The sequence below is a fragment of the Zootoca vivipara genome, chromosome Z1 (assembly GCF_965207765.1).
Source record: "Zootoca vivipara chromosome Z1, rZooViv2.hap1.1, whole genome shotgun sequence".
Classification (NCBI taxonomy): Eukaryota; Metazoa; Chordata; class Lepidosauria; order Squamata; family Lacertidae; genus Zootoca; species Zootoca vivipara.
In genome coordinates this window covers 40,372,623-40,391,106 of record NC_142583.1, presented here as the reverse complement: position 1 = coordinate 40,391,106, position 18,484 = coordinate 40,372,623, and the positions used below count along the sequence as shown (strand labels likewise).

The following is an 18,484-nucleotide window of genomic DNA, read 5'->3' as shown; positions in this document are numbered from 1 at the left end:
AAGTAACTAAGATATCAGAATATGCTCACGACAATAACACAAAGTATATGAAACACATCTCAAATAACATTGCCATTATAATTGTTATTTACTCTGGGGGAAAATTGGTGGTCATACAATACTTTCTATTTCAAGTTGCAGAAATTGCCTAATATGGCCTAGATGCAAAACAGTACTGTAGTCGGAAAGTATTGTGTGAGCTTATCCTTGGAAGGTCAAGGCAGAGACATTTGTTTTATTATTTGATAGCCATGTTTAAGGATCCTTCTACTGCACACCTTTAATTGGATCTACATTTCACTACCAGCTGGTTATCATAATCAGCCACTGTGATATAGTCATTAAATCAGGACGACACAAGACATTTCGGCACTTGAGGCGAAATGCAAAATGGCACCGCCTCCTCCCCACAAGGGAAGAAAGGGTGATCTACATCAGGAACAAGAATGGAATAAAAATCTACATTGGGATCTGCTGCCCCTGTGGAACATGATGCCTGAGGTGGTCACCTCACCTCACCCTGCCCTTGGAGGGCCAGCCACAAAGGCAATCAACCATCTCCTAGCCTAACCTCCCTCACAGTACTATGAAAAGATCTTGAAAGTCTTGAAAGATCTACAATGGCTCCCAGTACGTTTCCGAGCACAGTTCGAAGTGTTGGTGCTGACCTTTAAAGCCCTAAATGGCCTCGGTCCAGTATACCGGAAGCAGCGTCTCCACCCCCATCGTTCTGCCCGGACACTGAGGTCCAGTACCAAGGGCCTTCTGGTGGTTCCCTCATTGCGAGAAGCCAAGTTGCAGGGAACCAGGCAGAGGGCCTTCTCGGTGGTGGCGCCTGCCCTGTGGAACGCCCTCCCATCAGATGTCAAAGAAAAAAACAGCTACCAGATTTTTAGAAGACATCTGAAGGCAGCCCTGTTTAGGGAGGCTTTTAAATGTTTAATAGATTATTTTATTTCATTTTTCTGTTGTAAGCCACCCAGATTATTATTATTAATTATTATTACCGTGTTTCTCATATTTTAAGACATGTCTTATATTAATTTTAACTCAAGAAAATAAGCCTATGGCTTATTTTCGGGGGTGCCTTATTTTTTGCCGAGCCCCGACTGAGCGGGAACCAGCAAAGGCAGCAGCCCGCTGGGCTGGGGTTTGCCTTCCTTGTGAGTCTGTTCTTTTACCTCTTGGCGTCGCTATCACTCACTCACGTCAGTCTCTCTTTCTCCTCCTCTCTCTCCTCCCACTTTGCGTCGGAGATCTAGGCTTCAGGGGCTTCTCCTCCAGCCGCGCTGCAGGCTATTGTTTCGCCCTGGTTCACCCCAGGGCTTTTAGGGGGTCGCTTAGCCTCGCGTTGCCCCTAGACCTCTTAGGCAGCAGCTTCGTGCACGGAGCTTTTCTCAGAGCTCCCGCAGAGCGCGTCCGATGCGAGCGCGAGGAAACCGGAAGTCGGCTCCCGCGTGCTTTGCCGAGCTCCAACGGAGCGGGAACCGGCGGCGGGCTGCTGCCTTTGCTGGTTCCCGCTCAGTCCTGCTCTGTCGGGGTTCAGCAAAGGCAGCAGCACACGCTTTGCTGAGCCCCGACTTAGTGGGAACCAGCAAAAGCACAGCCCGCCGCCGGCTTGGAGCTCGAGCCGGCAAAGGCAGCAGCGCGCGCTTTGCCGAGCTCCAAGCCGGCAGCGGGCTGCTGCCTTCGCTGGTTCCCGCTCCGTTGGAGCTCGGCAAAGCGCGCGGGAGCCGACTTCCGGTTTCCTCGCGCTCGCATCGGACGCGCTCTGCGGGAGCTCTGAGAAAAGCTCCGTGCACGAAGCTGCTGCCTAAGGGGTCTAGGGGCAACGCGAGGCTAAGCGACCCCCTAAAAGCCCTGGGGTGAACCAGGGCGAAACAATAGCCTGCAGCGCGGCTGGAGGAGAAGCCCCTGAAGCCTAGATCTCCGACGCAAAGCGGAGGAGAGGAGGAGAAAGAGAGACTGACGTGAGTGAGTGATAGCGACGCCAAGAGGTAAAAGAACAGACTCACAAGGAAGGCAAACCCCAGCCCAGCGGGCTGCTGCCTTTGCTGGTTCATGCCGGGTCCAGCATGTCTTATTTTTGGGGGATGCCTTATATTTTTTAGGCTTCAGAAAATCGTGCCATGCCTTATTTTGTAGGGATGCCTTAAAATATGAGAAACACGGTATTATTATTATTATTATTATTATTATTATTATCATCATCTGAAGAAGTGTGCATGCACACGAAAGCTCATACCAAAATAAAAACTTAGTTGGTCTTTAAGGTGCTACTGAAGGAATTTTTTTATTTCACTTCGATCCAGACCAACACGGCTACCTACCTGTAACCACTATTATTATTATTATTATTATTAAATTAAATGCAGTGGAGGGAGAACCATGTATGTCATCTTGAGTTTCTTGGAGGAAAGGTAGGTTAGAAATGTAAAAATTAATAAAGTACAGTACAGTATTAGCCTGACATGTTTATGTTGACAGTTCCAGGAAAAAAACCCAATCCCTGAACATCTGAAAACATCAATGCATGTTGAAAATCATTATTCTATATACTAATTTGCCACAATATTTGCTGGCATATGTCTGAAAAATTGGGGGAGACAAGCATCTCTCTCACACACAAAATTCAGCTGGAATTGTCATCATTCACAAGTCAGTGTTGAGACCATAGAGATAAAATCCCTTTCACACGTATTGCAATCACTTATGTTCCTTGAGCACCCCACTCTGAGATACAAGCAACACCATGGCGTAATTCATATATAACAACATTCCAGAGTTGTTATATCGTTATAAGAGCAGGCCAGTGCAACCCACACACTTGCACACAAGGAGAAGGAATTAGAAGTGTTAGCTTCTAGTATACGACAAGTCAATGTTTGCCAGATTTGATGAAAAGGGCAAACTATGATTTACCACGAATTAGAAGGGCGGGCTTCCAATCTCTTCTCCTGGCACATGAAAAACACAGCACACTGAGGCTCACCAAGGCTCTCAGGAGAACAAAGTTTGCCAGTACATCTGAACTAAGTCAATGTAACTCAAATAGAATCTTTCCCCATTGACATCTACCGTATATGCTTTGATCAAGCCACCTAATATTGTGTGATTACTGAATAAATATATATAAGTGTGTATTTCTCTGGAACTGAACTATATTCATTTCCAGTTCTCATTCCCTAGGGAAACATAACCCAATCCAGTCCTACAATAGCTGCACCATCCACTTCCAAAATTCTGAGTAGCACTTTTACAGTTTAAAGCACTCATAAAAGGCTGTGATGTTTGAATTGCATTTGCAATTTTACTGCCCATTCACTCAGTTTGGAGATATCATTTGCCGCTCTTCACAATCCCTTTTTGTTTTAATGATGCTGAACTATTTAGTATTTTCAGCAAACTTTGCCACCTCACTGTTCACCTCTAACTCTAGATTGTTTATGAAGAAGTAAAAAAGCACAGACCCGAATGTGGATCACTTTCTGCACCTCTCTATTAAAAGAACAGTCCATTCATTCCTACTCTGCTTCCCGCTACTTAACAATTCTGATTGACAAGAGAACATCTCCTCTTATTCCATGACTGCTAAGCTTTCTCAGGAATCTTTGATGAAGTACCTGCTCAAAAGCTTTTTGAAAGTCTGAGTACCCTTTGTGAACTGGACCATGCTTGTTGACACTCTCAAAGAACTCTAGCCAACCCAATGCCTAGTGATATTCAGTTGAAGGGTGGTATACAAATTTAATAAATAATAATAATTTTGACTTGTGATTATATGCAAATATTATTTGATGCTAGAACCAGATGAACAAGTTCTGCAGTTTGTGAAGTTAGATGCAATGAAAATGAGAGTTGCTAGGAATAACATAATAACACAGGAAACCTAACGAGCACAATAATAGTAGAAAAGTGCAAGAAACTGGAAGGTGAAATGGATTTGAAATTTAAAACAGCTAGACAAACCATGTAACAGAAAACTCAATCAATCGTTTTATTTGAATGCCACCTTTCCAAAGTTAAAACAATGCTCAAGGTGGCTTACAGAGTATAAAAAATTACATAACCACAAACAAAGCAAAAGTAGTGATAAACAATAAAAAGTACACAAACTGAAAAATTGCCACATAAATTATAAGATCCAAAATATAGATACAAAGATGCTGTTAACAGCTCCCCCCCCGACAGCCCCCCTAAACAATACTCCAGTTCAAGATTCTGTTCAGCAGTCTCAGCTATTGTAGCTGGAGTCAGTCAGGGCCCCACCCTCCCAGGCCAGCTAGGAAAAGCCTAAAAGGCAGGGTACAGGTTTTCCAGGACTCACAGTCAAAACCATGCCAATCATCCCAACCAATCCACAGAAGAGAACTATTGGCGGTCCATCTACATTTCCTACCTGGATTTACTTATTACTTTACCGAGAACCTTGCTGAACTGCTGGACCACACCAAATGGTTCCCTGCTATTAAAATGGCTCTCCTGACAGCACTTTCCCTCCCATGCCCAGCTGAACAATCCTTCAGCACTTTGCACAGGCATGGCTAAATTCAACAATGCATGAAAAGCAATTGTCTGGCTTGTTTGTTGAGCATCCAGAGAGCAATGCTGAGGGCCCATCCCAAGGAGAAATTGATAGAAGTAGTTATTGACTGTTTTGGCCAAGAGCCTCAGAGTCCCCCATTTTTGTTTCAATAGTGATCCACTCTGTAGTATATTTTCCTTTATGTTACATGTGGACAGACATTAACAAGAAGAAGAAGAAGAAGAAGAAGAAGAAGAAGAAGAAGAAGAAGAAGAAGAAGAAGAAGAAGAAGAAGAGGAGGAGGAGGAGGAGGAGGAGGAGGAGGAGGAGGAGGAGGAGCAGCAGCAGCCTGGCTACTTTCAGATCTTATATCTGGCACTCATCACAGCCAAGTGAGATTCTGTGTAAAAGGTGAAAAATTCAGCCTTAGGGGTTTTTAATTTGTTTTTCAGAGTCTTAAAAGTATTGTTGTTCAATGGACAAATTATAGCTCTATGTCTTTCTGGTGCCTTACTCTGTTATTGTTCAACGGACAAATAGAGCAATTTGTTAGAACTTACTTCAAAAATATATAATCCCATACACTATAGTAAATCACTATTGTTTCTTGTTGCTGCTCTTCAGCACCACGTAATAGTGTGTGGAGTTCAGAGGAAAGTCAAATACCTGTAGTTAAAAGTCATGGATCTCTCTGCCCCTCCCCCCGAATTATTTCTGCAGACACCCATGCCTCCTATTGATTAGATATAGCTACCGTAAGTGTCTCTATTTTGCCTTCTAAGCATAAAACTAACTAGGCCCACTGCTGGCTCTTCATTTCCCTCTCTGTTTTTACTGCCAACTCCAACCACTGATTTTTCATCAAAATTGGCCAAATCTGCATCTACTGCTAAACTGTTCATGCCCTAGTTATTTTTTCCTTGGACCACTGCCACTCTGGCCTTCCTTCCTGTTCTCTCTCACCTCTTCAGTCAACTCAGAATATTCCTGCTAAAATAATCTCTCTTTCTCAACACATCATCCTTCTCTGCCTCTACATTGGCCCCCAGTTGCCTTTTACAATGACTTTAGCCTCATCCTTGTGTCTAGTTTTTCCTTCATCCCATCCTCCCTTTCTCTGCATATTCCTGCAGGCAAAAACCCACCTTCTTTCGGAAGCATAAATGCTGCTGGAAGTACTTCCAATGAAGACTCCATAGCTAATTCTAGCCTCTTATAAAACATATCAGGAATCCAAAAGTGTTGCTTCAGCACAGTGCTTCTCACTATCAAGCAGAAACACCACCAAAGGATGGTGCAAAGGATACATTCACGCCAAAGGCTACAATCTTCTGCACAATTACTTCTGAGTAAATGTGTATTGCATCTGGTTCAAAGGCAACAATCCTATGTACAGTGACCTGAAAGAAAGAGCCACAAAACTCAGGATCAAACTAGATGCAAGAGTATGGAGTCAAACTGCAGAGTTGGAAGGGACCCTGAGAGCCAGCGAGTCCATCTTCCTAAGCCATTAGTTCAAATTCATATTTGCTGTACTAATGTAACCAAACAGTGAGGTTCAATTTTGGCAACAAAAGAGGAGTAGTGCAGAAGTTTCCCCCTACAGTATTTGTGGCTTAACTTCTGCAGACTCCCTCCCAGAACACTTTGCTTTCACCTTGCTGGGCTTATTTCTGGTACTGAAAGGTGGTATCAGGGCCCAGCTGTGGAAAAGTAAGGCAGACAGAAAGAGGGATTCCCATGCAACACTTTGCAGTTAAATCTGCACCTACCCCTTGTTCCTACATATATACATACACCAGATGTGAGGCGGAACTCGCGGATAACCACATCCCCCTTGACTCTCAGCAGGAGTTACTTCTGAGTAAACAGGCATATGATGAGGCTGTCAGAATAAGATGTCAAGGATACAGTTACAGGAAAAGTCTTTTAAATTTGACAAATTACAAACCAGTACAGAAGAGCAGAACTATAATAGGCCATCACACAGGCATGGCTTAACAACATTAAATAATTTTGAAGATGGTTTCTAATACTGAAGCACATTTGCTAAGCACAGTAGGAAGTGAGAAAGCAGATTAGCTAAGAATGGGAATGAGTAGATGTTTCTTGGAACTAGTCTGATGATAAGCAAAGGAACATTGTGGAGGAATTGCAAGTTTTCCATCAATAACTTTTAAAGAAACCTAACTAGCACAGTATTAAAACACTTCTAGTTATGTAACAGAGAAATTAAAACTCGCTTTCACAATGACTAGGCTGGAAAATGGATAATACTGTACTTAATAAGGAAATGCATGTTTTTATTGTACAATTCTTATTGTGTTTCCTAACTTCATTATTCGCTGCTATAGCCAAATGAAGAAAATGTTTGGTGATGTTATTACCGTATTAATAAAAAAATGAAAGATTTACCTATCAAGTGCTTATACCCAAATCTCACAAAACTGGGATTAAATGGTTATAACCTTCTCTGAGGTAGGTTATTCTATAATGGTATTTTGCATTTTTACCTGTGGTTATTTTTGGGAGGGAAGGGTCTTTAATAAGATGCACCATTGGCCTAGCTTCAATTGAGACAAAAGCGCACACACAAGGACTTGAGAGCTAGCCCCTTCGAACACATGGGAATTTACTTCCAAGTAGACATGCAGTTTCTGCTGTCAAGTGACTTTCAGTTCAATCCTATGCATTATTTCTGTCTCCACCTTACAAACAAGATGTGTCAAAGGGATGCACTGCACAGTAAATATGACAATAGAAAGCGATAAACATCTGATGATGTTTATTCCAAAATTAGTGGCATAAAATTAAACTGTCAGTAGAACATACACATTGAAAAATGTGTTCTTTCTTCATGCTGCTAAAGGTGGGTGTGAGCACAAACTAACTGGGAAGGTGAGAAATCAGCTTCCCTCTGGAAGCCTGAGAAAGTTTCCCACCCCCCTCTCCAAATTACCATTCCTGGTGGAGATCTTGTAAATTGAAGGAAAGTATGGAATGGCACAGTTGCAAGTCACTTTGGGTTGCCCTGACAAATTTAATGAATAAATATTAAATAACAATAAATGCAGCTGCCCCCAGGAAAAGCAAATCCATCACCATATGCCTAGACTCCTTTTGGCTGTTGGAAGCCTCAGGTACACCCAGTTAGACCAAGGATTGGCATCTGGAATGGCACAGATCCCCATCCATTATATAGAAGATTAGGCTTGCCAAGATGCACTGAGCATGCATGGAGCATGCAGGTCCCTGGGTGTGGAAATGAGGCTGTACTGACTTTCTATGAGAGACCATCAACTTTTAAGTTTGAGATGTATGCCTTTGAGGAAAACGTCTATTTATAAAAAGATGATCAGCTGTTCAGTAAAGCACACACTATGGAGTGTTGAGAAACAGGAAGTGTAGAAGGACAGTTTAGGCCTCCACAGATTAAACAAACAAACAAAACACAGCTCAGTAAAGGCAACTTATTGTTCTCTCTATTGAGGGTTGGGGGGAAAGAGGGATCAGACACGTGGGGCCGCAGTGTTCTCTGAAGACAGAGCACCACCAACACCTCACATTTCCCCCAGCACTTGTCAGTCAGTACAACAATTGGGGAGGACTGTATTCACCACAGCTCATGTTTCACTGATTGGAAGGAGGACACAGTTCTCATTATGAAGTCTCACAAACTGGATTCAAAGATACTGCAAAAAGCTTCACACCTTTCCTGGCAACTTCCTTCTCTTCTTTAGGGAGCTCCCTTACACACTGTTGAAAAACCACAATTCGTTCTTAATCTTTCTACAAATCGTAACTACCGGTATATTGCTGGTGAAACCCTTTCTCTATAAGCATATTATTGATGAAACTCTCTCCCTTATTTAAAATGGCTGTAAATAACACTGCATTCTAATTTTTTAAACAGCAAAGCACACACTGACCTTGCATGCTCCAATGATACTGGAAGCCAAATGCAAATATCCCTAGCTGTGGATTTCATACTACAAGTAATTTTAACCAGGAGAGTTTCAAAGATACTCACTGCCATCCTATCCATGTATATTCAAACGCAAGACCCAATGAGTCCAATAGATACTACTTCCAAGTGTGTATGTATAGGACTGCAGCTTTAAATAAATCATTATCATTATTATTATAGGATGTGCTATAAGCTAATATTTCCTGGATTTTGCTACTTACCTGTAACTGCAACAAATCCAAAACTTTTTTAAAAAAGCTATTTTGGACCCCAAAAGCAAAGCAAGGTTTATTAACTGTCAAGTGAAGAATATGATCGAATTATTGGGGTGTTAATACAGGTCATATCGAGGGAAATCAGTGGTTTCTTATCAAAACAGATGTTACAACATCCACTTTATTATTATTATTACTGGTGGGAAACAGCTATTCCAGGGGAGAAATCTAGACCTGTCCAGCACATTAAAAAACAAACAAACCCCACCTTCTTCTGCCCATGGCAAGGAGATTCTCCAACTACAAGCCTTTCTCAAATCCCATCTGCAAGCTAGAGAGAAGGAAACTATTGTTTCACTAGTGAGTCAGTACCGCAGCTAAAAAGGGGGGGGAGGGGGGGTTGGAATGCAAAGGCGGCTTTTGTTTGTTTGCTTGCATGAACTGCCTGGCCAAGTCCTCCGAGTGCGCCACTGTGTCGCAAGCGCAAGCTCCATTAGGGAGCAAAGAGCGTGAAACAGCTTGAGGACTGAACCCAAATCCTATTAGAGGGCCGGGAAGGGCCAAGCAGACGGGCAGCCGAACAGCGCCTCTTCGGCTTCCTGTTTGCGAGTCAGGTGCCTCCCTTTGTGCTTCGTCTCTCGATCGTCTCTCGGCTTTCTGCCTGCCTGTGTGTTGTGTGTGTGTGTGTGTGTGTCCACAGACCGGCTCGCGCTCCAAGTCGGGCGGGACGAAGGCGGCGGCAGCGCGGGGGGGGGGCGGCAGTTATGCCTGTGTGGTGAGGCTGAGCGCCTTATCTGCCTATCTCAACCCCCCCCCTCCTCCCGGCTGCACTGGAGAAATGTCCCGCTGTCTCCAACAAGGGGCGTTCCCTCTCCGGCTGCCTTTTCCCTGTAAAAGCAGGGAGGCGGCGGCAGCAGCTTCCTTCCCCCCCCCCTCGGAGGGAGGGAGGGAGTGGTGGTTTCTCCACGCCTGAGGAGGAAGGCGGCACGCCGCGCAGCAGCGATAGCTTCCAGGAGGGCGCACTTTGGGCTGCGTTTAAGCTCTTCCCCGCCCCCCACGGCTGAGCGCTCGATAGAGCAGACAAAGCGCCGCGGCAGGCGGGGGAGAAGAAGGTGTACCGGACTCCGCCTGCGGGTCGCGGCTGAGCCGGCCTTTGGCGCGCCGGTGGGAGGGGCCGAGGCGGCCCCGGTGAACTGAGGAGGCGCGCGCGCACACACACACACACACACGGACGCCGGGGGGGGAGGGAAGAGTCCCACATCAACAAATGGTCCCTCTCTCGACAGGGGAGGAGCCGCCGGCGGCTTTCTCCAGCAAAGTCCGCGCCCATTCCTTTCTCTCCCTCCCCCCGCCCCCCCCAGCCTCCACCGCTCGCCCCAGCTCCTCTTGGGCTGCCACTGCGACCCCGCCGTCAGGCCGCGCCCTCCAGGCCTGCCACCCAACTTCCAGCCGGGGGAGGGGAGGGCGGCTTTGTCAGGCAGACGCCAGCTGGTGGGGTGGCTTGCCGAAAAGCTGGGCGGCGGCGGCGGGGTGGGGTGGGGTTCCGGCTCGCTCCTAGCTTAGGGCGGCCATAGGGCAGCAGGAAGGAAGGCATAGGGACCTTGCAGCCGCTTCTCTAGCTCAGCTAGAGCAGCATGCCTTTATAAAAACTGAACCTTGCGAGCGGTTGCCTAAATCTAAGCTCCACGTCTTACTTGGGCAAACATTCGCCGTGTGACCTTGTTCATGTTTACTCGAAAGTAGGCAATCACTTAAAAGGGGGGGGGGAGAGTCACAGCTCAGTCCGAAACGCGTTTACCTGGGAGTAAATCCCACTGAGTGCAGTTGGACTTATTTTTGAACACACATGCGTAAAATCGTTCCAGTTTGAGACTGAGAGGGGATTGAGAGGGAGCTTTCTTTTAATATACACACTATATATACTGATTATTTTTAAAAAGAACAACATATTTTAGTAATTGATTGACTAGGGCGCAGTAGAAAAGTCTTAGAGCCGCAATCCTGGTTTAGGAGAGCTGCTGCAACAAAATAAGCAAACAAATCCGGAAGAACGACAGCAGCCCAAGTAAAATAATAATTTAAAAAGGAATGCCCTCGCCCTGCCCTCCAGCTGCCCCTGAGACCATCTGCCTGGATTTCGGCAAGCAACTTCCATCGACACAATCACTGCGCCACCAAAGGCAGAATATTTCACAGCTCTCCACAAACTCTATTAGCTTTACTCGGCTACACCTACTGGAAACCAGGTACGCTGGAAGCAGGGATTGACAACAGATCTGTTCAAAACAAAACAAAACACCCTGGCCGCTTCTCCGCTCCCTTAACTAAAGCTGTCGGAGGGTAATCGGGAAGGTAGAATGGGTGTGGGAAAGGGATTTCCTAATCGATTTGATCAGAGCAGCTCACGGCGGACGATCCTTCCCGGGCGATTTTCAAGGGGAGGGGCGCTTTTAATAGGGACACGTACAGTACTGGCTATTTTGTTTTAAGACAAGATCTGTGACCTGACGAGTTCTTGTTTAATTTCTTTTAACCATCTGAGTGAGTGTGAAACGCCACTTCCTACTAGTAGTTCTTACGCCACCGGCAGGTTAGCTCCCGCCCCTTTGCTGTTCTCTTCTAAGCCTCTTAAAAGGCCAAGGAAACTTTAGAATTACGAAAAGAAAAAAAGGCAAGAAAGAAATGCAGCCCAGGCGGCCGCTGAGTGGCTGGGGCGAGTTTGGAGACACTTGATTGGTTCGCTGCACGCCGCGCACACTCACGCAACGCCGCCAGCCGAGGAGGAACCTGCCCAACTTTTCCTCCCGAGGGCTGTCACTCCCGCTCCGCAAAGCCAGCCCACAACCCCCCTCCGCTGGATTTAAAGAGGCAGCGAACATCCTTGCAGACACGCACCCACGCTGGCCGGAGAGATATACACGCGCAGGCACACGCACGTGCTTTCCTCCGGTCTACCCAGCGCTACTAGACAACTGCCTACACAACAAGGGGGGACCCTCCAAGCGCGTCGGTTCTCCTGTGTGCGTTTCTACGCCGCTCTTCCAATGGCACGTGAAACAGCCAAATGCACAATTCATTTGTTTCATTGTTTTGCGGCCGTGGTAGACGCAATGATATCTATGAGCGACTGGGGGAAGTGTGTGTGTGTGACGCCGGCAGGTGAAGAATCATTACCTGAGTGATCGATTCAAGTGGCAAGCAAGAGAGAGAGAAAGAGAGAGCGTGTGCGCGCAGCTTAGCCACCCCCACCAATGCAGAGGCTTCGACAACTCCTCTTCAAATAGTCCATTTTGCTTCCTGGATTCCCATATTAGTTATAGGACCAAAGTTTCCTCTCTCCGCCCATTCCCTGGCTTCAGCCAAGCATCCCTCGCTTTCTCTCTCTTCCCCCACCCTCCTCCCCAACCTCCTACATCCGCTCCGGCGAGAAGGGAGAACTCCAAATGAGAAAGCGCCAGCCCACAAGTGCTCCGCAGCCGCCCTCCAGCCCCCTCTCGCCCGCCCCCTTACCATGATCAGCGTGTGGTTCCTCTGCTCGGCCGTGGCACACTCGGCATCTTGTTGCTGCTTGCTGCTTGGGTGCTGCTGCTGCTTGCTGCCGCCGCCTCCGGCCCCCGATTTCTTGGCCCTTTGCTCCAGGGTCCTCTGATAGAGGCTCACCGTGTCCCTTCGCTCCAGCTCCAGCTGCTCGGCCTGGGCTTGCTGGTACCTGTTCTCGCAGTTGACGTGGTGCCTCCTGCAGCCCTCGATGCGCTGCCTCAGCCTCTCCACCACGGTGCTGTGCTTGGGAACGCCGCTGCTCCCGTTAGTGCCGCCGCCGCCGCTATGAGTAGCGCTGTTACCGGGAGGAGGGCCGTGGGGAGCGTTGTTCACGCCGATCCCGGCCCCGCCGAGGCTGCTGCTCAGGTTATTGTTGAGGCAAAGGCTGCCGCCGTTCGCGGTAGAGGCGGGGGTTGCAAAATCCCCCATCCTCTTCTCCGCGCACACTATTTTGGAAGAACTTTTCCCCCCTTTGAGAAGCGGGCGCCACACGCCAGGCACAAACACCGGGGTCCTCCGGGGGAAGATACTCTTTAACGGACCATGGGTGAAGGAGGCAGCAGAACCCCAGCGAAATGTTTTGGGGTTGTTTGGTTTAAAACAAAATACCCCCAAAAATTTTTTTAAAGCCTCTCTCCCTTCCTTGTCGATCCTCTCCGGCAGGAAGAAAGCTTCCCCCCGCCGCCCGGCCGCCCCCCTCAAAAAAGAAAGAAATTGCCTAAAGAAAATGTTAAAAGCCGAGACCCAGAAGGCGGTGCTGCGAGGTTATCGCCAGACACAATCAACAACCACAGGAGGAATCCCAGCAAACTGATCGGTAGCTTGTTCGGTGGCAAACTCCAGGGAGGGAAGATCAGATCAGTCCACCTTTGAAATAATCCATCATTTCCAAAACAAATCCCGGACCGAAAACCTTCTTGGTCTCCCCCATGTATGAAAGCGGAGGAAGAGAGAGACACGCACCCACATGCGTGCAAAACAGACAGGAATCTCTCTCCACGCTCAACACTTCTACACACACACAACACACACGCGCACAAGACACCTACGGACATACACACCGGGCAGACAACGCGCACACAGGCACCCCAACATCGCACCCCGCGCCACTGGGCGACAAGGCAGCGCCGCTTTCTTAATTGTGTTTTCTCTCCCGGGGAATAGGGGGAAAGAAAAAAGTTTGGGTGTTTATGCCGCACCGTGTTCTCAAAAGTACTTTGGCTGCTCAGTTGTATTTTTCAACAGGAACCTAAAAAGGAAAAGGGGGGAAAAACCAGCAAAAGCAAATCCTCCAGCTGGGGGGAAGTCAACACGTGAACAATCCGGGGCGATCTGCAAAAGTAGCTCGCTGAAGTATTTGCAGAACGTAACGCCGAGCTGCTACACACGCAGACTGCTCTGCTCTGCTCTGCTCTGCTTGCTGCTTCTCCTCCTGCCACCATCACAATGATCAAGTGCTGTCCTCCTCCACCTCCTCCTCCTCCTCCATGCCAGCGGAGTGATACCAGGACAAGAGCGCTCAATAAACAGAGCAGCAGCAGCAGCCGCTCCAGCTCCTCCAGGCCGTGAGGCAGACCCGGGGACAAGGTGCAAAATCCGGCCCGGACCTTTCGCCAGCAGGAACGGACACGGCGATTCCCCGCCTAATTCCCCCTCCGGCTCCTAGCCACGCTACTTGTTACCTTGGGCGGAAAATCAGGGACTGCCAGGACCGAGCGAGAGCGATCCGAGGGGGAAGCTGGAGAGGCAGGCAGTCAACTTTTGACCTGGTCGCGTGGTGTGTGTGTGTGTGTGTGTGTGTGTGTGTGTGTGTGTGTGTGTAATACGCCTGCCCTGTGTGTCCGGTTTCCTTTTTCGGCGCGAGCTGAAGCTCTGTATCATGCTGGCCTAAATTGTTACATATTGCATGGTATATAGAACCAGTGCGTGATGATGACCACAGCAAGAGTACGGCGGCAGCTTGCTAACTCCTTGCCTGACGTTTACCATGTGGAAAAGTCAAGGGGAAGAAAAGAGGCTGGTGTTAAAATTAACCCTGATAAACCTCCCTCTACCCGAAATTCAAATATCCGAGGGGTGGGGTTTTTTTGGGGGTGGGGAATGCGGGAGAAGCACAGTCCTTGACTCGCCCACTGGAGAGTAAATCTCATTAATTTGTTTCCAACTAAACTTATTTACAAGCTGAATTTAAAACAATCCCAGCCCTGGATAGATTGTAGGTGCTGGACACAGTATCATCTACTGAGTTACAGGAACTTGCTATTATCGTTACATCGATAGGCATACTATTCTATCTAATCTATCTATCTATTACCCCACTTTTTCTTCCAAGGAGCCCAAGGGTGTTGAACACAGTCTGTCTCCTCCCATTTCTGGCCACAGAACACTTTTGTGAGGCAGGTTAAGTTTACCTATGACAGTGCTACAATTCCCAGCACCCTTAACAAACTATAGTTCCCATGGTTCTTTGCAAGTGGAGGTGTGTGTTAAATGAATAGTGTGGAGCCATGGAGTGACAAGCCCAAGGTACTTTACTGCCTTGTAACACCTTTAAAAGGGGAGAGAGCAAGAGTGAGATCCATCAACTATGCAAGGGAATTTACAATCTAAATCAGAGCAAAAAGAGAATTAAAGTGCTCCCTAATCTCGCAAGAATGACTATAGGTAACAAACACAGTGCATGAAGTTGGGTGGTGTTTGACTGTTCACTGGTTGGACCGCTAATTAAAAGTAGTTAAGAAAAACTGGTGCACTGTTCGCTTTATGTACTAGAAACTGACTGAAGTACCCAGTGCTGCACAGCTCTTTAGGAGGCAAAACACAAAATATGTCTCTCATTCACCTTTTCCACTCGTATTTATTGGTTACTTAAAAGACTGCAAAATGAGAATGATTCAAACAAGGGCTGATGGGCAGCATCCAAAAACAGGCCAGAACTTTCTATTTTTAACAAGAAAACAATGTGAGGCTCAACATTTTTTCCAAGAGAATAGTGGGTATTTCCATGCAGAACTGCTGAGAATTGCCATGATGAAAATAACTGAGGAAGCAGGGTATTTAGCCCATTCATAGGCAGACACATTAAAATACAACATGATAACATTGCACTCAATAGTAGTTGCAATCCAGGGGAAGGTTTCAGGTGCCTTAAGGCTGTCATCTTAAACAGGCACTAGGGAATGATTCTTATTTAACTCTGTGGCACTTACTTATGAGTAGACATGCTTTGGCTCCAGCACACCATCTGCTTAACCCTGTGGCGATCAAAAACTGTATGTTAGTTGGACTACACCAGAGTAAGATGTACAAATATATTTTTTTCTGTTACTTAATAATCCAAATTGTATTTATTAATTATAATATCTATATCCCACCTTTCTTTTAAAAAATAATAATGTTTGACTCATAACAAGAAGTATGTGTATGTGTATGCATGCACATAAGGAAATACAATAAAAACTGAAAACCACATGCAAAAACACAGCCTAGGGAGTGCATTCTACCTGTAGGGTTAGCCAATCCCCAAAAGTCCTTCTAAACACACTTGTTTTCAACGGACAGTAAAAACTAGACAGTGATGTAAGCCAAACAGGCCTCCCTAGGCTAGAAGTGAGCCACCACTGAAAAGGCCCTGCCTCATATTCATTGGGGGGGGGATGGTGTGGAGCAAGACTTAAAATACTGATCTGAGCATGCTGGGTGAGAGAATACTTAGTGGATCCAGTGTGGCATGGTGGTTAGAGGGTCAAACTAGGCCTAGGGAAACCTAGGTGCAAATCCCTGCAAATGGCTCTCTTGGTTGTTGTGAGGATTAAATGGGGCAAAACACCTACGACATCCTGAGCTCCTCGGAAGAGAGAGAGGAAATAAATCTGGAAGGAAGGACTCTTCCGTTTTCAACTGCATGGCTAGAACAATGCTCCAAACCATTTTAAAACGAACAACGTAGATTCATTTAGTGTTGAAGAACAAAAGCCCCAAATCCAGAATGTAGCTGAAAGTGAATATTATTTTGTTCTCATATTATCCAATTATTGAAACAGTTTTAGCATTTCTAGAACTGCAGACTTGATCCCTTCATGGATCAATGCCTTGTCGTGGCGAAGGGGCTTGAATAACTCAGAGAAGCTATGAGCTATGCCATGCAGGGCCACCCAAGATGGACAGGTCATAGTGGAGAGTTTTGACTAAACGTGATCCACCTGGAGAAGGAACTGGCAAGCCACTCCAGTATCCCTGCCAAGAAAACTCCATGGACAAAGACAACAGGCATATAAAAGTTATGACGCTGGAAGATGAGCCCCTAAGGTCGGAAGGCGTCCAACATGCTACTGAGGAAGAGCGGAGGACAAGTACAAGTAGATTCAGAGCTGATGAAGCGGCTGGGCCAAAGCCGAAAGGACGCTCAGTTGCGGATATGCCTGGAAGCGAAAGGAAAGTCCGATGCTGTAAAGAAAAATATTGCATAGGAACCTGGAATGTAAGAACCATGAGTGGAGGTAAGCTGGATGTGGTCAAAAATGAGATGACAAGAATAAATATCGACATCCTGGGCATCAGTGAACTAAAATGGAAGGGAATGGGCGAATTCAGTTCGGGTGACTATCATATCTACTACTGTGGGCAAGAATCCTGTAGCAGAAATGGAGTGGCCCTCATAGTCAACAAAAGAGTGGCAAAAGCTGTAATGGGATGCAATCTCAAAAATGACAGAATGATCTCGATACGAATCCAAGGCAGACCTTTTAACATCACAGTAATCCAAGTTTATGCACCAACTACCGGTGCTGAAGAAAGTGAAATTGACCAATTCTATGAAGACCTACAACAACTTCTAGAAATGACACCAAAGAAGGATGTTCTTCTCATTACAGGGGATTGGAATGCTAAAGTAGGGAATCAAGAGATAAAAGGAACAACTGGCAAGTTTGGCCTTGGAGTTCAAAATGAAGCAGGGCAAAGGCTCATAGAGTTCTGTCAAGAGAACAAGCTGGTCATCACAAACACTCTCTTCCAACAACACAAGAGACGACTCTACACATGGATATCACCAAATGGGCAGCATCGAAATCAGATTGATTATATTCTCTGCAGCCAAAGATGGAGAAGCTCTATACAGTCAGCAAAAACAAGACCTGGAGCTGACTGTAACTCAGATCATCAGCTTCTTATAGCAAAATTCCAGCTTAAACTGAAGAAAGTAGGAAAAACCACTGGGCCAGTAAGATACAATCTGAATCAAATCCCTTATGAATACACAGTGGAAGTGAGGAACAGGTTTAAGGATTTAGATTTGGTGGACAGAGTGCCTGAAGAACTATGGATGGAGGCTCGTAACATTATACAGGAGCCAGCAACGAAAACCATCCCAAGGAAAAGGAAATGCAAGAAAGCAAAATGGCTATCCAATGAGGCCTTACAAATAGCGGAGGAGAGGAGGCAAGCAAAATGCAAGGGAGATAGGGAAAGATACAGGAAACTGAATGCAGATTTCCAAAAAACAGCAAGGAGAGACAAGAGGGTCTTCTTAAATGAGCAATGCAAAGAAATAGAGGAAAACAATAGAATGGGGAAAACCAGAGATCTGTTCAAGAAAATTGGAGATATGAAAGGAACATTTCGTACAAAGATTACCATAATCAAGGACAAAAGTGGTAAGGACCTAACAGAAGCAGAAGACATCAAGAAGAGGTGGCAAGAATACACAGAGGAATTATACCAGAAAGATATGGAGGTCTCATACACCCCAGGTAGTGTGGTTGCTGACCTTGAGCCAGACATCTTGGAGAGTGAAGTCAAATGGGCCTTAGAAAGCATTGCTAATAACAAGGCCAGTGGAAGTGATGATATTCCAGCTGAACTATTTAAAATTATAAAAGATGATGCTGTTAAGGTGCTACACCCAATATGCCAGCAAGTTTGGAAAACTCAGCAATGGCCAGAGGATTGGAAAAGATCAGTCTACATCCCAATTCCAAAGAAGGGCAGTGCCAAAGAATGCTCTAACTACCGCACAATTGCGCTCATTTCACACGCTAGCAAGGTTATGCTTAAAATTCTACAAGGCAGGCTTAGGCAGTATGTGGACCGAGAACTCCCAGAAGTGCAAGCTGGATTTCGAAAGGGCAGAGGAACCAGAGACCAAATAGCAAACATGCGCTGGATTATGGAGAAAGCTAGAGAGTTCCAGAAAAACATCTACTTCTGCTTCATTGACTATGCAAAAGCCTTTGACTG

General features: G+C 46.2%; 1 protein-coding gene across 1 annotated transcript in view; it reads right to left on the bottom strand.

Moving 5' to 3' along the window:
• MAML3 (mastermind like transcriptional coactivator 3) overlaps positions 1 to 14,985 on the bottom strand; it is a 290,816-nt gene extending 275,831 nt beyond the window's left edge. The window contains exon 1 of the mRNA XM_035114166.3: positions 12,218 to 14,985. Coding sequence (XP_034970057.3) covers positions 12,218 to 12,676 — 459 coding nt within the window. The 5' untranslated portion in view covers positions 12,677 to 14,985. The remainder of the gene's footprint in view (positions 1 to 12,217) is intronic.
• Positions 14,986 to 18,484: the final 3,499 nt, after the last annotated feature.